The sequence below is a fragment of the Hyperoodon ampullatus genome, assembly GCF_949752795.1.
Source record: "Hyperoodon ampullatus genome assembly, chromosome: 4".
NCBI lineage: Eukaryota > Metazoa > Chordata > Mammalia > Artiodactyla > Ziphiidae > Hyperoodon > Hyperoodon ampullatus.
In genome coordinates this window covers 27,295,097-27,315,211 of record NC_136917.1, presented here as the reverse complement: position 1 = coordinate 27,315,211, position 20,115 = coordinate 27,295,097, and the positions used below count along the sequence as shown (strand labels likewise).

The 20,115-nt window shown below is 55.1% G+C and overlaps 1 protein-coding gene across 4 annotated transcripts; it reads right to left on the bottom strand.

Moving 5' to 3' along the window:
- Window positions 1-557: 557 nt before the first annotated feature.
- Window positions 558-19,740, bottom strand: TLE2 (TLE family member 2, transcriptional corepressor; the record flags this gene model as incomplete). 4 transcript variants are annotated; one of them, XM_079703884.1, is made up of 20 exons in its annotated part: window positions 558-665; window positions 2,052-2,128; window positions 2,929-3,079; window positions 4,649-4,796; window positions 4,926-5,173; window positions 5,602-5,851; window positions 6,613-6,689; window positions 7,773-7,933; window positions 8,769-8,907; window positions 10,358-10,507; window positions 11,088-11,132; window positions 11,480-11,587; window positions 12,913-12,932; window positions 13,276-13,459; window positions 13,669-13,743; window positions 16,084-16,146; window positions 18,594-18,704; window positions 19,096-19,159; window positions 19,542-19,639; window positions 19,717-19,740. In XM_079703884.1, 20 exons carry the CDS (start codon window positions 19,738-19,740, stop codon window positions 558-560), a joined length of 2,301 nt encoding a protein of 766 aa, XP_079560010.1. The 4 variants fall into 4 exon arrangements, with proteins under 4 accessions (XP_079560010.1, XP_079560011.1, XP_079560012.1 ...); XM_079703885.1 differs by having other exon boundaries at window positions 18,594-18,638; XM_079703886.1 differs by having other exon boundaries at window positions 13,276-13,456; window positions 18,594-18,638.
- Window positions 19,741-20,115: the final 375 nt, after the last annotated feature.

The following is a 20,115-nucleotide window of genomic DNA, read 5'->3' as shown; positions in this document are numbered from 1 at the left end:
AAAAGCATCCCCCCTGCTACGTTGGCCTCAAAAGCTACACACTGAGGTGATAAAACCTCCACCTGGAGCCCTGAGTGTCTGCTTGGAGTCGAGCCCCACCTGCCACACGGGTGTGGGTGAGAAATAAACATCTATTGTTTCAACCAACCGAGATCTGGGAGCTGTTTGTTACATGGCACAATGGAAGCCACACGGCCCAAGACAACACCCATTTCTTGTGGTCGACCCCTCTGCATTTCATGCGGAATGAATTCCTTCAGTGTCCAGGTGAGGAAAAAGAGGCTGACACAGCTAGCAAGTGGCCTTCCCTCCGGAACAGTGCCTAGAAAGAGCAAAGGTTCCTGGCTCCTCAGCCCGACAGAAAGGTGGTTGTGATAAATACATTTATTTATTTCCCCAAAGTCCCCCTGCACATCTGGTCCCACATCCAGCAGGGGAGGACGTAAGGGGGTCAGCCAGAGAGCAGATGAGATTTAGTGCTCAGAGTAGGACTGGAGAGGGGGTCCTGGATGCCCCTCCCTCAGGAGTTGGGCCAGGGGTGCAGGAAGAGTGGTGTCTCAGTAGACCACCTCATACACGGTGGCCTTCTTGTCCCCAGAGCCTGTCACGATGTACTTGTTGTTCCCAGAGATGTCACAGCTCAGCACGGAGGATGACTCCTTGGACTGTCGATCGGGAGGGGAAGGGGGAGAGAGAAGGGAGAGTGAGGCACGGCCAAGGCCAGCATGGTCTGATTTGTGCTTCTGACCACCTGCAAGTTCAGAGCAAAGAGGAAGGAGACTGCCCACAAGGGTGAGTCTGTGGTCCAGGCTGGGCCCAAGACAGGACTCAGGGGAGCCCAGTGTGGGGAGCCTAGGAGGGGAGAGGGAAGGAGGGTGACACATTTTCCAGAGAAAGGTCCTTTGGAGCTGAGCCTCTGGACAGGTGACAATGCTCCTGGGAAGAGCGAGACCTCAGTTCTCTGGAACAGGAGAACTGCCCTTTCCTGGGAAGCTCAGAGAGGGTATGCACCAGGCATGAGGCCACACAGCACAGCAGAGGGCTAAGGCTCACAGCAGGAGGACCTACACCAGCGCTCTGCAAACTTTTTCTGTAAAGGGGCCAATAGTAAATTTTTAGGCTTTGACCCGAAAGCTCATTTAAGTCCAAATGGGCTCTGGCCATACGTCCAGAGACCAAATCAGTCTGTGTTACATCATCTCCTTTTTCTTTTACAACCCTTTAAAAAATGTAAAAACCACTCCACATCCAGCAGGATGGCTATAAGAAAGAGAACAGAACAAGTGCTGTTGAGGATGGGAAGAAATCAGAACTCTCACACACTGCTAGTGGGAATAGAAAATCTGGAAAACAGTCTGGCAGTTTCTCCAAAGATTAAACAATTATCAGCAATTCCACTACAAGATATCTGCCCAGGAGAAATGAAAACATGCATGCACACGAGAACTTGTACATGAACATTCACAGCAGCCAAAAAGTGGAAACAATCCTAGTGTCCATCGACGGGTGATGGATAAACACAATGTGGTCCATCCATACAGTGGAATATTAGCCTTAAAAGGGAAGGAGATTCTGACACCTGCTAAAACGTTCATGGACCTTGGAGACATGATGCTCAGTGAGAGAAGCCAGACACAAAAGGATAAATCTTGTGATCCCACTCATATGAGTCATCAAATCCATAGAGACAGGAAGTAGATGGTGGGGGCCAAGGGCTGGGGGAGGGGACGGAGAGTCAGTATTTGATGGGGACAGAGTTTCAGTTTGGGAAGATGAGAAAGTTCTGGGGATGGATGGTGGGGATGGTTGCCCGACAGTGTGAATGTACTTAGTGCCACTGAGCTGTGCGCTTACAAATGGTTAAAATGGAAACTTTTATATACATTTTATCACAATTAAAAACAAAAACAGGCTGTACACAGATGTGGCCCTCGGGCTGACCGCTCTGCTTTAGTAGCTCGTGGCTGGTGGGGACACTTCCCTGTTCAATCCCCACTGGGTCCCCAGGCACCTGGTGTCCTGCGGGGCTGGGGACCTCAGACACGAAGTACCTGGAAGATGCTGGCTCCATATGGCGTCCTCCAGGCATTGAGCAGGTTGTCTTTGCCGGTGCTCACGAACCACCGCCCTGGGGGAAGGAGGGCAGGGAGTTCAGGAGAGGGGCAGACTGGAGGAAGCCAGGGCTGGGGGCTGTGGGCAGAGGCGGGCAGCCTGGTCTGGCCTCTCTTCTCGCTCCCTTTCTCACACCTCTGCCCATCTCTGGGGGACAGGAGGCCCCTTAGCTGATGCTCGAGCTCCCCCCCCCCACATTTCAGATACTGAAGCCAAGGCCTCAAAGGGCTCCAACTGGCCTTCAAGCAGGGGGAGCCCCAGGAGAAGGTTGCCAGATAAAAACAGGGTGCCCAGTTACATCTGAATCCGAGATCAACCACACATCATTTTTAGTACTGGTGGGTCCCACATAGTACATTATCTGTTTGTTCGGGGTTTTTTTTAAGTATATGTAAGTTCCATGAAATACTTGGGACATATCTTTACTAAAAAAAAAAAAAAATTTTAGTGTAAGTATATCCCATGCAATATTTGAGATATACCTGCACTAACACATTAGTTGCTTTTTAGTATAAGTACGTCCCATGTATTTGGGGGACATACTTATGCTAATAAATTATGTGTTGTTTAGTGTAAGTACGTCCCATAAAATACTTGGGATCTACTTACCTATGCTAACAAATTCTTTGTCCTTTAGAGTATGTCCCATGCAATACTTAGAATGGGACAAGTAAGGAATGATTGTTGTTTACCTAAGATTCAAATTAAACCAGGGATCCTCTTTTTCTGTCGTGGGTTTTTTTTTTGTTGTGGTTGTGTTTTGGCAACCCTGCCCCAGCGCCCCGGAGTCCCCACCCCAGACCGGCAGACACCCACCACAGGAGGCAAATTTGAGGGAGAGCACACAGCTCTCGTGAAGATGCAGCTGGTATTTCTCGGGCTTTCGGACGTGCAGGATCTCCACGTTGCTGCTCTCCATGCCGACCGCCAGCCAGTCCTGGTTGGGGCAGTGGCCCAGGGAAAAAATCTGGGGGTGAAGAGGGAAGACAGGCAATGAAAAACCCCTTGGGGTGTGGGGGGGATGCCCAGAGCTGGGGGGCCAGGGCGGGGAGTGGAGATGTCCAACACTCTCCCGCTGCATCTCCCGCGTGGAGAAGCAGCTGGCCCTGGGCCTGGAGCACAGCAGGCAACTGCGTGTTGAATCATTAATATTAATCAGAATTACACGGAACCCTGGGGCCTCATATCCATTATCTTCTCTGAACGCACAACAGCTCTGGGAGGGAGGGAGGGAGGGGGTGAAGCCAGCAAGGACAGTAGCTCCCCTTCAGCAGATGGTGGAAGGGAAGCTGAGGCCACATCCAGCTCAAGGTCACATAGCAAGTCCATCAAAGACCAGGCCTTCTGACTCCCAACTTGGAACTTTCCCCACTTGCCAACACCAATTTTTACTTTGATTTGAAAGTACGCGGTGGCTTCATAAGTCTGTGCCCCATGCCCAGCGCCGCACAGAGAGGCGTAAGACCCTCACCCATCCTAAGCTTCTCAAAGTCTTACTGACAAATGAGACGTGTGGAAAGAACCATAAATTCACAGCAAAGCCTGGAAGGTTTCACATGTTCCTGGCCATATAGAAGTGTTCCTGTATAAAGAAGGGCCCGGTGGGATGGGAGATATTCACCATGGGATCACCAGATATGAATGCCACCCATCTAAATTTTGGGGACACGGGATGGACAACTATACCCACCTGCACCCCTGATTTCCCTATCAAAGGAAGCTTCAAGCTAAAGAGAAGGTAAAAAAAGAAAGAGTTCAGGGGCTAGTGCCCACCAGATTTCAAGGAGGGGGCAAATTGGAGATGGGTTTTGAAGGATGTGTAGGAGTTTACCAATGGGAGAAAGGAAAGGAAAGGCATGTCAGCCAGAGGGAACTGTAAGTGGGGAGGTCCAGAGGTATCACATGGCATGGTGTGTGTGAGACTAGAGCACAGAGGTCTTAAAGAACAGGCCAAGGAGCTCACAACCTGCCCCCAAGGCAATGGGAGACAGGATCTGGGTCCAGGGTGTCTGGAGACCTGTCCTTGACTCTTTGTTCAGCCCTGGGGAGCCCATGATTCTGTCCAACCGCTTCACCACATCCTTCAATCTAGCCTTCCACAGCACCCCCAGTAGAGATCTGTGTCCGGCTCCTATCTGTCCCCTTGGGTCAGCAGCTCCCCCACGATGAGTCCTGGTTGGGGGAGGTGGTCAGGAGCTCTCAGTAGGGTCAAGGGGTTGAAGGCTGGGAGGAGAAACCAGCTACACAAGAGACAAAGGAACAGAGGAATGGCTTGGCAAGAGCATCTGGGAAGATGATCTGAGGGTCTTAGTAGCCCCACAGCTTGATACGAATCAGCTCCTTCGTGCTTCCCTGTGCTGTCTTTGAAGAATTAAAGAGGAAGGTCTGTGGATTTGTCTCAAGGACAAGAAAGATGGACACAGAGAGCAGGTAGTTGGTCCTGCCCGGCATCTGGAAGTGGGTGCCTCAGGGGGAGAGGAAGGGAGGCCAGATTCCTGGAGCTTGTGTCCCCCTTCTGCCAGATTCCGTGCGGCACCTGGGAGCTGAAGTCATGCTGCTGCAGCTGGCGGCCCTCCCGCAGGTCCCAGCAGCGCACGGTGTTGTCCAGGCCCCCTGTCCAGAGCCGAGTGCCATAATCAGAAATGTCGATGCAGCTGGCCCCATCCGTGTGGCCCTGGAATTGCCTGGAGGAAGGAGGGCCCAGGTGTCCATCCTGGAGGTGATGCTGTTTCAGCATCCTCCCAGGCCGCTCCCATAGCACAAAGGGGAGACGGCAGGGGCTTGCCTGAGGTCACAGGGCACCGGCCACCCACCTGACCATGGTCTGGTTCTGCAGGTCCCAGACCACGATGTTGCCGTCGCTGCAGCAGGAAAAGCAGACCTTGGCGTCGGGGCTGACGGCCAGGGCGTAGCAGGCGGGCGCCGAGGAGGTCAGCTCCGCCTTGATGCGAGGGGTGGGGGCCGCCAGGTCCCAGATGGACAAGGTGCTGGCCTCACCACCCACTATCAGACTCCGGCCGTCTGGCAGCAGCTTGCAGGAACGAATGTAGTTGTCCCGGTTCTGGGAGGGGAGAGAAGCAAGGGCGTGGGGTAGTACCCTCAGCCATGCCTGCCAGAGCCCAGCTGAAAAAACCACCCCAGTAGGCCTGTAAGCTCTGCCCCGGGTTGGCCTATAAGCTCCACCCTATTGGCCTTAATCTCCAATCCTGCTGGACTGTAAGTTCCACCCTCATTGGCCTATAAATCCTGCCCGTGGTTGGCCCATAAGCTCCACCCCACTGGCCCATAAGCCCCAACCCTTTTGGGCTATAATCTCCACCTGTGGGTGCCCTAAGAGCTCTGCCCCAAATTGGCCAACAAGCCCCGCCCCGATTGGCCTATAAACTCCACCCATTGGCCTATAGCCCCACCCCTAGGTGGCCTGTAAGATCCACCCGTCCGGCCTATAAGCCCCGCCCTGCTGGCCTGCAAGCTCCGCCCCGCCCTCACCAGGCAGTCCAGTTGGGCCACTGGCGTCTTGGCGCCCGGCTGGCCCACGTCCCACACCTTCACACAGCCCTTGCCGCCCGTGTACACATGCTGCGTGGTGCCGCTGATGGTGACCGCGCAGACCACCTCGCCGTGCGCCAGCGTGTGCAGCTGCCGCGCGTGCCGCGGGATGCCGGCGCCCACCAGCGCGTCAGAAGGGAAGGGCACCGGCTGCATCTGCCCGTCCGCAGACACATGGAAGGAGTACGCCCTGGACGGGAGGTGGGGCATGACGCACGGGGAGCCGGGACCCTCCCCACCCTCACCCCCCTGCCTGTGCCCCCATGCGTTTAGGGACGGGGCCCCAGGATCAAAGGTCAGCGTGATACTGAAGAGGAAGGGGTCCGGCCGTGGCCTGGTGCATGGTAAGCAAGCACTTAGTGAATCTCCGTGGAACAGAGGATCCAGGAAGATGCCTTGTGAGCTCCAGAGAACGCAGTCCAATAGCAGCCACCAGCCACAGGGCCAGTTAAATTGAAAGAAATTTAAAATTTCAGTTCCTCAGTCGCAGTGACCACATTTCAAGTGCTCAAAAGCCACAGATGGCTGATGGCAATCAGATTGGACAGCTGTAAGTGTAGAACATTCCCGTCACGGCAGAAAGTTCACTGATCTTGGGGCCGGGTCATTCTCTGGGGTGGGGCAGTCCTGTGCATTGTAGGGTGTTGAGTAGCATCCCTGGCCCCCACCCACTAGAGGCTAGAAGCACTCGGGTGTGACAACCAAAAATATCACATCACTAAATCCTGGGGTTGGTGGAGGGGGGTCCGTAAGGATGCACAAAATCTACCCCCTGCTGAGAACCACTAGTGTAGCCTTTGCTTGTTACATAACCCTCTCTCCAGAGAGCAACTCCGGGAGCCCCGATTATCTTACAGAAGAGACTTTCTGGGAAGACAGCAGGGAAGCCCAACACCCACCCCACAATGTAAGCACCTGACAGGAGGCAGGGAGCCCCACCCTAGTACTCACGGCTTTCCCCCAGGGATGGTGGGCAGGGAGGAAGAGATGGACGACCCTCGGAGATGTGGATGAGACTCAAATGCCATCTGCCAAAACGCCAACGGGGGTGTCATGGGCGGATGACTCAAACCCACAACTGCCCTCTCCCATGCTCACTTGCCATATTCCTCTCTGTTTATCAGAGGACACCCCCCCAATTTGTTTATCAGCCCCTCCCCAAGAAAGGGGAGATGCCCTTTCCTTTACCCATCCTACAGATGGGAAAGTGGAGGCTTTCACATGAGGGAACCCCAAGGTCTCTGGCTGGGGAATCCTATGGCCCCAGAGGTGGAAGGATCCTGATGAATCTTCTGTGCAATGCACAGAACAGGGGTCAGCAAACTCTAGCCCCCTGCTTGTTTTCATAAATAAAGTTTTATTGGCACACAGCCACACCCATTCCTGTGTATGTTGTCCATGGTGGCTTTTGAGCTATGAAGGCAGAGTTGAGTAGTTGTGATAGGGATCAACTGGTCTGTAAGGCCAAAAATACTTACCATCTGGCCCTTTACAGAAAACACTGCTGACCCCTGTTCTACAACAGCCCTTGCAAGTGCCCACCCAGCCTCAGGCCTTGAATAACTCCAATGACAGGCATTTTATTCCCTCTGGAGGCATCTACACCCACTTCAGGATGGCTCACTCTAGCAAGCATCGGTCCCAGTACTGCCCTCTGGGGCCCACGCAGACCCTGTCTCCTCCCCCTGCACCAGCTCAGGAGTCTCATGCCTCTCCTTCAACTCTTTCCCATAGTACATCACTTCCAGTCCTCTCCCTGGGGTAATCCTTCCTCTACAATCTACCAGAATCACCAAAGTCCCTTAAAAATCAGGGCGAACAACTGTACACCAGGCTGAAGGGGACCCTCACATCCCATGGCTGAGGTTCTCTGGTTCTCTTAACGCAACATAATCACAGTTGCTTTTTCCACAGTCACAGGTGCTTATTTGTATTAAGCTTGTGGGGCTACTGAGACCCTCAGATCGTCTTCCCACATGCACTTGCCAGGCCAGGACTTTCCTCCCTTTCCCAATTCCCTGGTCTTTCTGTGTGTACCTGGTTTCTCCTCCCAGCCCCCAGCCCCTGGGCCCTGCTCACACCTCCTGGCATCTCCCACCCTGAGGACTCACCATGGGGGAGCGTCCATACATCACAGAGCCGCTGACCTGGGGGGACAGGTGGAGGCTGACGTAGGAGCTGGGCACAGAGAGGTCCCCATTAAGGGTGCTGTGGGAGCCCAGGCTGAAGGACGTGGTGAAGGGACTGGACAGGGTCAGAGGACTCCTCAGGGCTGAGAGAGAAGAGACACAGACAGATCTTCAGACACGTTGGAGCCAGATCCTGCCTTCCACTGCCTTGGGGGAGCTCCAGGGCTCTCATGCTCTGGCCCAGCATCCACCAGATACCCTGTCCTATCTCCAGACATTTACAGATGCTGTTCCCTCTGGCCAACAGGCCTTTCCTTTTCCTTTTTCAGTTGTTGAATTCTTACTCATCCTTCAAAACCCAGACTCAATGTCCAGCAACATCTCAGGAACATCCTTGAGCCTCCCCACTCCACCCCTTGCCTCCAACCTGGCCCATCTTGGGTCCCTTCCTCTACCCCAGCCCTGATCACAGAGCTTGGAATTTTGGGGTCTGGGTCTCCTCCCCCACCACCTGGGAGCTCCCTGAAGGCAAGTTCCAGGACTAGTTTATTTCTGGGACTCCGGAACCAGCCAGAGCCCGACCATAAGACAGAAAAGAGGAGCGCTGTCATCCCCATATTAATGATGGGGAAAGTGAGGCTCAGAGAGGTCGATCACTTGCCCGAGGTCACACAGCTGGTGAGTGTCCAAAGCTGGCCTGAAACCCAAGCCTGTCTAACTCCAAAGCTTGTCTCTCCAGCACTGGGCTGAAGCCCCAGAGCAAGTCACTTCCCCTCTCTGGGCCTCAGTTTCCCCGCCCATCAAGCCAAGACAATGAAGAAACGGAGGCCCAGAGTGAGGCAGTGTCTATTCTGAGCCATGGAAAGGGTAAGGCAATGCCCCAGCTGGAATCCACATGTCCTGCCTCCCCCACCCCCACCATTTTTTAGAACTCCCCGGAAAGGAGGCCTGTCCTGGCAGGCACCAGCAAGTACTCACCAATACTGTCCGTGGAAGGTGCTGGCTTGGCCGCGAGCTGGCGGAGGTGACTGGCGGAGCTGGGCCCAGGGGTGGACGCGTCCTGGGGCGGGGAGGAGTCGCAGGACTTGGAGGCAGGGGTGCCGGCAGGAAGATCGTTCTGGGGGAGAGAGGGTGGGACTGAACACCCCCAGGCACCTGGTGCCTTGCAGCCCAAGGATCTGGGCAGAAGGTGAGAGGGAGGAGGGAGTACACCTGGAGCAGGCCAGGGCTCATGCAGGGACACACACACCAGGGGAGCGGGCCCCACAGCCGACCTCCTGAGCATGGGGCCCGTGTGAGCATCTGCACGCATCGGAACACCAGGCGGACGCCTGAGTGTCCACCCCATGGGGTGCACACACGCGCGTACCCACGGGAACCCAGGCAATCTTGGGAGAACTGCGCATGCGTGTGATAAGGTACACAGGGCAGCCACAGGGTAAGGGATGCGGTGAACATTCCTACATCTGGGGCATGGTGGGCGCACAGGGATCACAAGAGAAGGCGATGCACAAAGTTAGAGGCTGTCGCATCTTTTAGGGCCAAGGAACAAACTCTAGGATGGGCTCTCGAAGCAGGAGACCACGAGGAGCTCCCCCACTGCTGTCCCTTCCCTTGGGGACCCTGGAGGAGAGGGGGAGCCGGACCTCCTTCACGGAGGAACAAGCTCTGTCTCGGCTTCCTGCCATCGCTTCCTTTGCCTTTCAAGAAACTTCACATCCTCGTCTTGTGTGGGTTGCACCCTATCTTTCCTTTACAAGGTCACACATTTTGTGATAGCCACACTCAACACACCCACGACAGGGAGTGGACGGTGCCAACGTGGGGACCAGGGGGGCCTTCTCCGTTAGAACAGTGCTGCCCCTCCCCCTCTTTGTCTCCTTGGAGTGGGAGGAGGGCACAAGAGATGCGATGGGAGCCCCAACCTTGGCGGTTGCCATAGCAACCCACTGGGAGGGGAGGCCTAGAAACCGACACAGTCTCCCTGGTAAGGGCAGGGCAGGGGTCTGGGGAAGATTTGGGGGCAGGGACAAAAGGAGCTGAATTGAGAATGCCTGGGGGAGTGCTTTTAGGTGGTCCATACAGCTGGCATTAAACATCAGGAGGCCCAAGGAGAGAGTTGTTCTGATATGGATCATCTTTTCTTGCAGGGACCACATCCCAGGTTGGGGCTGGTGTGTCCCCAAGGCCTTAACACTCCCAGGGCTGGAATCAGCCTGGCCAAGCCAGCAATTCTATAGTTTCACTGTGTTTATTTTCACCGGATTTCCTATTTATTGCAAGAGATACTTGGTTTCCACATAAGATGGTGAGCTGCCTTTTAATATTATTTACGAAGTTGCCTTTCCAGATTTACTGAGGTTCCACAGAGTGAGTCCACTTAGGAAAATTACTGGACTAATGTAGGTAGAGGTGGTTTTTAGGAAGGCAGCAAAATAATCACTAAGGGAATCCTGGACCACAACAGCCTGTTTCATTTCTCATCACCCCACATCTAATGTGGTAGAATCTGTTTCCAGCTCCCCAGGATGAATAAAATGAGTTTCAAGGCTTCCCCTACTCCTTACCAAGACGAGCTCCTTGGTTCTGGGGAGCGGTGAGCCAAGGCTGGAGGCCAAGGAGGCTGGACTGTCCACTAGGTCCCGACGGGCAGGGATGCAGATGGGTGCCTTTCCACATGGGGTGGTTGCTGGGCTGGGGGGCTCGGAGGGTTGGTCCTGGGTTGGAGGAGGTGATGATGAGTGGGGGGGCGGGGTGAAGTGGCAGGGGAAGGAGAGGCCCTCTCTATACCCTGCTCGTGTCCTACCCCAACCTCTAGACTGGACACCTAGGACCCACCTTGGGAGGATTATGAAAACTCCCTGAGCCTCAGTGGACTCATCTGTAAAATGGGTTAAATGACATAAGCACCCATAGCAAGGACTATATATGGGCTTGGTTTTTTTTTCCCCCATTGAACAGATGGGGAAAAGTGAGGCCGGGGAAGGGGGTGTCACTCCCCCAAAGTGACATGGTGAGCCAGGGCTTGAAGCTGCTTCCATTGCCCACATCCAGGGTTCTCTGGGTCTCAGTTTCCCCACCTGTGCTATGGAGAGGAGGTCAGCCTGGGGTGCCCCAGTTTCTCCTACTTCCCCTGGCCCCATGCCATCCCCATCCCAGCCATCCCATAGAGAGGGGAACACCGGGACACCCACTCCCTCTGGGTCCCCCAACTCCCCCAGATAACCCACTGCCTGCTCTGTGCCCAGACCTCTTGGTCCTGAGGTCAGAGTAGGAGGAGGTTGGACCCCGACTCACCTCGTCCACCACCAGGTTGTAATCGCTCTTGTCCTCATCACTCTCCTGGGGGGAAACGGGGGAGAGAGCTCACCCTGGCCATGCTCCTGCCTCCACGCCCCCTTACATCTCTTCAGGAGGGTTTGACTGGGATTCTGTGGCTTGGTTCATTTGCTCAAGTACAAGGGAGGCCGGGGGAAGGGGGAATCCTTCAATGGAGGAGATGGAGCTGAGTGCCCAAGAGGTGCTGTGTGGCCTCACTTTACTCCTCTGTGCAGTGGGGGAAGAGCCAGAGACCAGGAGGCATCCTTACCTCCTTCCCAGCTCTAGACGCACAAGGGCAATCCATCTCTCAGTCTGGTCCACCTCCCACACTGTCTGCCCACCCCAGTCCATGTGTGCCGCCCACTCACATAAGGTCCCGACAGATCCTTCTCCTCGGCTCTCTGCTTCCCATTGCCACCCGGGCCGCTGGGTCGCTCCTCTTCCGCCACACTCTCTGGCGGTGAGGGGGATGCACTCTGCAGAGACACAGGGCCTCAGACTGCGTCCTGGTCCAGCCAAAACCAAGGATCCCCATCACTGTTATTAGGATTTGTGCCTTAAGCTTCCCATCTGGGAAAAGGGACCTTCCAAGGGCAGACTCAGTGGGGTCATGACAACCACAAATGTCCCCAGACATCGCCCAGGGTCCCCTGGGTGGGGGACACTAGTGTGAACTGAGATGAGCTCTAAGTGCAAAATGCATTCGGATCTTGGAGGCGTAGTACAATAAAAAGAACGGAAAAGATCCCATTAAAACTGTTTTATGTTGGGAGTTTGGGTTTTGTGGGGGGCATGAGCCAACCTTGCAGGTCTCCTTGCATGACCCTGCAATAAACCTTTCTCTGCTCCAAAAAAAACAAAAAACAAAAAACAAAAACCTGTTGATTACAGGTTGAAATATTTTAGATGCATTGTGTTAAATAAAATTTACTATTGAAATTCATTTCACCTGATTAACTTTTTTTTTTTTTTTTTGCAGTACGCGGGCCTCTCACTGTTGTGGCCTCTCCCATTGAGGAGCACAGGCTCCGGATGCGCAGGCTCAGCGGCCATGGCTCATGGGCCCAGCCGCTCCGCGGCATGTGGGATCTTCCCGGACCGGGGCACAAACCCACATCCCCTGCACTGGCAGGCGGACTCTCAACCACTGCGCCACCAGGGAAGCCCAAACTTTTTTAATGTGCCTACTAGAAAATTTACAGTGATGTTTACACAAAGCTAAACGAGTGACTGAAACTGCATGAACACACACACACACACACGAGTGCGTGTAAAACCGTGAAGTGGGAATAAGCCCTGTGGGTTGCACCCATGTCTGATTCCTGGCTTTGATATGGTATTTTAGTTTTGCAAGATGTTATCATTGGGTGAGGGGTGCATGGGACCTCCTTGTACATTTCTTTGCAACCTCCTGGGCATCTGTAATGATTTCAAAATTAAACAAGTTTAAAAAAATTACCTACAGGGCTCACATGATATTTCTATTGGTCAGCACTCTTGTATATGATAAAATGGATTGGATGAGGGATAAATTAATGATGGAGGGATAGATGGAATGCTACCAGAGCACACATTCATTTATTCAATTGCAAAAACTCGCTAGAGATGGAAAATTTTAAATAAATAAAACTCTAGTCTTATGGGCATCCCCCCCACCAAAAAAAAATGGCTACACAGTGTGAAAGCAGGATGCGGCCTCCTTCTGAGGCCCCTATCAGCTCAGAACAAGCAGCTTCAGCCACATGTGAAGACAAAGCAAATGTTAGATAAGAGGGCAAATCCCCCATGCCCCTCAACTTACCCTGCTCGGGGCTCTCTCCACTGACAGGCGGGGACGTGGTGAAGAGAGAGAAGGAAAAAGAATAAGGGGTCTGTATCCCACCGTGCCAGAGCGCAGAGCCCTCCACAGTGTATAAAGCCCCCTTCCCAGCTCAGAACCCCCCTTCTCCTTCCAACACCCTTGCAAGGGGTGGACAATCCCTTCCCTGCACCATTCAGATAGACGCCCAGAGAGGGATAGAACTTGCCCAAGGACACACAGCCCACTGGGAACAGAGTTGAACCCACGACCCTGCAGCTCCTTTGGTGAGTTTGATGGTCCTGCTATCCCCTCCTTGGGCCCCTGCGTGCCCCCAGCCCGCGGCATCTGGTGATGTCCACTCACCTCTGGACCCCTCGGCCTCCACGCCTGTCCGGTCCTCCTTGGCGACCGCGGCCAGCTGAGCCTGGGCGGCCAGGGCTCCCGACAGGGCCAGCAGCCCTGTGGCACTGCCGCCCACCAGCCCAGCCGGGCGAGGGGTGAGGGGCACAGGGGGGACGTGGTGGGACAGCGGCTGGAGCTGCTGCTGCTGGAGAGGAGGGGGGTGGGCCAGGGGCGGGGCCCCGGCCGTGCCCTACCCACCCCCCCCAAAAGGCTACGGAGAGAGAGCCGGGACAGGCAGGGTCCAGGCAGAAGGGGCACCCTTGGGGTCTCCAGGGCGGCCAGAGCCCAGGCCAGCTGCCCACCCGGCACCCCCAGCTTCACCACCCACGGCGGGGCGGGGGCCAGAAGACTCACGCCAATGAGGCTGTTCAGCTCCCCCACGGTCACCTGCTTGGCCCGCTCCACGGCCTGCAGGACCTGCTGTTGGTGCTGGGGGTGGGTGGGAGGAGGGCGCTCAGGAGAGCCCCCCATCTGCTCGGAAACCCCACCTCCCAGGCCATGCCCTCCGGGGCCCCTCTTCTTCTCTCACTTTTTTTTTTTTTGGCGTCGGGATCTTATTTCCCTGACCAGGGATCGAACCCGTGCCCCCTGCCATGAGAGCGTGGAGTCCTAACCACTGGACCGCCAGGGAAGTCCCTTTTCTCGCTTGCTCTTTGTAGTTTCTTTCTCTCCCTCTCTCCCTTTCCTTTCAAAATCATGAAACAGACAGACAAAGAAACAAAGCATTTAAGTGCAGTTCAAACTAATAATTAGAAATCGGGGTTTATACATCAGGGTCCCTCCCTCGGCACTGCTTACATGGGGGCTGGGTCACCCTCTGTGGGCGTTTGTCCCAGGCACTGTGGGGTGTGGAGCAGCATCCTTGACCCCCACTCACTCGATGCCAGGAGCACCCCCAGGGGTGATGACCACAAATGTCCCCAACATCACCCAGTGTCCCCTGGGGGCAGAGTCACCCCCAGTAAAGAACCACTGTACAAATCAGTACCCGAGTACCAACCACCCAGGTCACAATATACAAACTGGCAGCCTCTAGAGGCCCTGTACACCCCACCCTCATCCCACCCTCCTTCCTTCCTCTCCCCACCTTCCTGAAGTGATAAAATGTCCTCAGTCTGCACTGTTGGATACGGAAGCCACATGTGGCCATGGGCACTTGATATGTGGCTGGTGCAACTGGGAACGGAATGCCTCCTTTAATTTAATTTAATAGAAATTTACATGTAAATTTAATGTAATACATTTTAAAAGAAATATAAATTAATACAAATGTAAATGGCCACACATGGCTGGTTGCTCCTGTGTGTGCTCTAAGGCCACTTGTGCACCTGCAACTACCCAGGATGGGGATTTGGGCTGTGTGACACCACTAAGGAGGTGTCAGGATGCTAACCAGGCGCTCCTGTACAGGTCATGCCTGTGAGAGTGTGTCCAGGCCAGGGATTAGTACATTTTGACTGTAAAGGGGCAGAGAGTCAATATTTTCAGTTTTGCAGGCCAGAGGGTCTCTGTGGAAACTCGTCAACTCTGCCATTTTATGGGGAAAGCTGCCATAGACAATAAGGCCATGAGTGGGCATGGCTGTGTGCCAATAAAACTTTATTTACAAAACAAGTGAAGGGAAGGTAACTTGGCCCTCGGGCTGTACTTTGCTGACTCCTAGTCTAGAAGCATGGAATTTGCTGGGGCACACATGTGTCTTAATTCACTCCTTCCTAAAGTCTTTTTACCCTGTTTCCTGTGGTTTGGGCCTTTCTCACTCTGGGCCACCTTGTTCTCATCCTGGGCTTTCAGTCACCATCTCTAAGTCTGAGACCAGACAGAATCTCACTTCATCCCAAGAGCCCAGAAACCTCAGATTCAATGAGATCCAAACCAGGAGGAGCACCTTTCCCTTTTTTGGTCCCCAACACAGTGAGGGCCCCCCTGTATCCACCCTGTGTCAGAATCTGTCCTCTTGTCTCTCTGGAGACAGGATGCTCCCGATGGAAGCAGGAACAGGGCATGCAAAGGCCCTGAAGAACTTGGGGCATTCGCACAAGGGCTAACTTTATTTTTTTAAGTTTCAATGAAGTGCTCATACTCTATTGTTTTATCTGCCCTGTTCCACCTTTTTGTACTATTGTGGTTACAAATACGTAAGAGTTACCCTTTTAACCATCTTTAAGTGCACAGCTCAGTGGCATTAAATACATTCACACTGTCCTGCGACCAGCCCCACCATCCATCTCCATAACTTTCTCATCTTCCCAAAAGGAAACTCTGTACCCAGGAAACACTGACTCCCCATCCCCCTCCCCCAGCCCCTGGCCCCCACCATCTACCTCCTGTCTCTATGGATGTGATGATTCTAGGGACCTCCGCTGAGAGGAATCAGACAGTATTTGTCCTTTTGTGACTGGCTGATTTCACTCAACATAATGTAGGGACAAAGTACTAAGGACTAATTTTTATTGGGTGTTTACTAAGCACCCAGCATCATCTTCACCACCTTGTATGTATCAACTGTTCTAAATTTCATGACAGAGGCACAGAGAGGGCAAGCCACTAGCCCAAGGCCACACAGCCAGGACTTGGACCGAGGCAGCCTGGCTGTAGGCTTGAGCCCCCCTCCTCCCCCCTCAGCCAACACCACCCCTCCATCCCTAAGGCCCCAGCCCAGCCAGTGCCCAGGCCACCCAGCAGAACCAGTGCCTGTGGCATCCAGCCAGACCCCTCCCCCACCCTTCTTCCAGTTCCGCTCCCCATCCCCCCACCAAGCCCACTCACCTCCTGCGTCAGGAAGGGGATAATCTGAGCACAGATACCACTGAGGCGCTTCACAATCTCAGCCTGGCAGGAAGCAATGGGGAGGAGGCTTGGAGGGGAGGCTGTCAATCCAGAACCTCCACTCCAGGGCATAACAAGCCTTTGCAAAGCTTGGGGTGAGGGGCCTGTCACCCGCAGGTGCAAGTGTGGGGCACGGGCTCCGGGATAGACTGAGAGCCTGGCGAGGACACCGTCCACCTGATGTCCAGGGCAGCCTTGAGCCGGAAGACAGGACAGACAGATACACCACCCGCCAGACCCACTCAACAGAGATTTCCAGAAAGCAGCTGCGCAGCCACCCAGCGCAGACTGGGACCCCGAGGAGCTTTGAGTTTGAACCCTGGCTGGTCCCAGGTCTCTCTTGGGCATGGCCCCTCTCTGGGTCGTGCCTGCGCCCAGGGGCTGTAGTCAGGGGCGATCCCAGAGCACCACGCTCAGGGGTGTGATGCTGTGATATAAGAAATATACATTTGGGGGAAAAGAATTTGAAAAATAGATACATGCATATTGTATAACTGAATCACTTTGTTGTACACCTGAAATGAACACAACATTGCTAATCAACTACAGCCCAATATAAAATAAAAAGTTAAAAAAAAAAGAAAGAAATATACGTTTGGTCTTTGCCCCAGTTCCTGGCACAGAGCTCCTAAAACCCCTAGAGATTTCTGAGTATTAAAGGCAAGAGGAGCATCTTTTGTTATTCACAATAAGCCCCTTTCACCCGCACGTGAGTTTATTAACAGGGATGGAACTTTCAATCCCACCCCCAACTCCCGACCTCCGGGGAGGCGAGAGGAGCTGGAGGTTGAGTCAATCACCAGTGGCCCCTGGTGAAATCAATCGTGCCTAGGTAATGAAGCCTCCCTAAAAACCCTTAACTGAAGTGGTTTCCAGAGCTTCTGGTGGGTGGACACATGGAGGTGCTGGGAGGGGGCGCCCGGAGTGGGCACGGAAGCTCCATGCCCTTCTCCATACCTTGCCCTGTGTATCTCTTCCATCTGGCTGTTCCTGAGTGATATCCTTTATCATGAAAGGGTGATAGTAACAGCTTTCCCAAGTTCTGTGAGCCATTATAGCAAATTATCAGACCGAGGAGTGGGTCGCGGGAACCTTGATGTATAGCTGGTGGGTCAGAAGCCCAGGAGGTCTGGACTTGCAACAGGCATCTGAAGTGGGGGCAGTCCTGGGGGGCTGATCCCTGAACCTGTGGGGTCTACACTGACTCTGGGTAGTGTGTTAGGATTGAGCTGAAGTGTAGGACACCCAGCTGGTGTCAGAGTTGGAGAACTCGTTGGTGTGGCAAAAACGAAATATTTGGTGTCAGAGGATAGAGATAGGATACGAAGAGTGTGGTTTTACTTGTAGGTTTCACCTGGGACCGGGGGCTGGGCCGGGGACACCCCATAGAGGCTGAACAGAGGGGAAGCATGTGGGTGGGTAAGGGGGTGTTTTGTCAGCCTGTGCTTTGCCTCTGCGTCAGTTACAGGAGTGCTGGGTGCTTTGTGTATCTGGGTGAGGTTTGTGTCTTCCATCTGCTACCAGGAGGGTGCAACGAAGGCTCCTAGGGCCGGTACCCTATCCTTTACCCTCCATCCTATAAGGGGGTCTATCTCATGCACCCATGGGACCACACCATGCTCCAGGCAGACAAGCCCCCCGCCACCTATACCAGACACAGCAGAGTCCCCAGAGACCCAGAAAAGCACGCCAAGGCAGGCGCCCCCAGGCACTCCCACCGTACCCCTACTTCTTCCCACCCACCAGAAAGACCCTGGGTTCTGCCCGTTTATTCTAATATTTGGATGGACAAAATCCAAGATTCCTTCAACCTCAGAATCTTGGGGTCCCTTTCATCCCCTTAGAAAACATCAGGGTGCATGGGTGGTAGAATCCTCGCCTGCCCTTAGAAACCATCAGAAAATCTCGAGCTCAGTCTCAGGATCTGGGGATTAATCTTGGGCAACTGAAGTCAATTGCAGAGCCTTCAGGTCTAACTCAGAACCTTGAGGTCACACTCAGAAGCTGAGGACAGTCTCAGAACCTCAGATCATTAGGGTTAATCTCAGAACATTCAAAACAACGACAGAACCTTGGGGTCCATCTCAGACCCTCAGGATCCATCTCCAAATGTCAGACATGCTGATCTGAAAGAGACCTCTAAGACTGTCCGTTTGTCCCCCTCCTGGGACAGAAGTCCCTCCCCAGCCTGGCTGACCTGGCTGCTGGCTTCTGCTATGAGCCTTCCTTGACAGGGACGCCTGGCCCCTGTCCACTGCCCAACTCTCTCGTAGACACGGTCTCCAGCAGTTCATTTTCCTTTCATGAGGCTGAAATCTGGCCCCCTGATCCCAGAGATTTCAGGATAAGACCTCTGTTCCCTGGAGCAGAGGGAGCGCTGGGTCCCTCTCACAACTTCCAGACCCCCCCACCCCCACCACTGGACACCCTTACCCCCAACACACAGTTACCTGCTTATGCATTTCAATGTTGAGCCCGTAGGACATTTCATAGTACTGCAAAGGAAAAGCTGTCTGGCAATGTCCACCGTGCCCATGGCTGTCCAGCTGCTCTGGGTGACGCTGGGTCTTCCAACAGCCCCCAGACTGGGGGGGATCACAGCAGGACCCAGAGCCTCCCAGCTCCCTGGGGGCCCAGAGGGGGAGCCCAGAGAAGAAAGCAGGAACCCCCTCCATTCTCCCCAGGGGAGTGAGGGAGGGGGGCAGTACCCAGATACCCTATGGGCATCCTTCCCTTATTGTTCTTAAGAGCTGGGAGGGCCCTGGGAGACAGCCTGGAATCCCAAGCAGCCCACTTTACAGATGAGGGAAAACGAGGCCCAGAGCAGGCCGGGGACTTGCCCCAGAGTGGTACTGGAGTCGGGGTTCACACCCCACGTGTTTCCACTCACAGGCAAGCTCTCTTCCCCACTCTCCCCCCCACCCCCCGCCCCGTTTTGACAACCCGCCTTACCATGACATAATGTCGCTGCATTTCTGTCTTCTCACTGGCCAACTTCTCACACTCCAGCTTGAGGCTGGGAAGGAGACGGGGCATCGGGATCCCACTCTCCCTGCCCCCCCAGCAGGGACACCCACGGACCCCTTCTGGGCCAGTTTCCAAAGCGATAGGACTGGCTCTCCCCCGCCCCACTTCCTCACACACACCCCCAACCTCCTGCCCCCAGGCCCACCCCATCCCTTCCCAGGCTCAAAATGTCCCAGCACTGGACCATCCGTCCTCCTCACCTGCGATTCTACCTGGAAGCCCTCCCTCCCCACGCCCCTAGGGCCTCTCCCTCCTCCCTGCACGCCGGAGGCCCCGCCCCTTCGCCCCAGCGGGCCCCGCCCTTCGCCCCCAGGTGAGCCCCCGGGTGAGATCCCGGGGCCCCTGGGGCGGGACGCCCCCGCCCCCCTCACCTGTGGTACTGAGCCTGAAGAAACTGGAATTCTTCTTTGATGCGGTCGCAGATCTCCAAGATTGAGAACTTGAAGGGCTGGCCGGACTGAAGCGGGGTCTGGGGGTGGGAAGCCGGGGTCTGAGTTCCCGGACGCGCGACCCCCCCTACCCCCCGCAGCCAGGCCCCCCACTCACCGGGTGCCTTCCCTGGGGGTACATCCTGTCGATTCAGGAGGCCCCCCCTCCCACGCCGCCTGAGCTTGACGATATGGGGACGGGGGCGGAGAGGCGGCGGCGGCGGCGGGATGGGGGAGAGGCTGGGGTGGGGGGCTGCCCGAGAAAGAAGGGGGCAGCGGCGTGGGGCAGGGGACCCCGGAGTCCCCCGCCCCCCGAGCAAGCGCACGGGGTCGCGGGGACCGAGGGGCACCGAGGCCCCTGCCGGGCGGGGGGCGCGAGGCCGGCGCAGAAGGTCGGGCGAGCAGCGGCCGGTTTCAGAGGCGCGGGCGACGGGCCCCGCGCAGAGCCGCCTCCCTCCGGCGGGGCTCGGCCGGGAGCCGCGGGCAGAGCCGCCTTAAGGTGGCGCCGCCGCCCCCC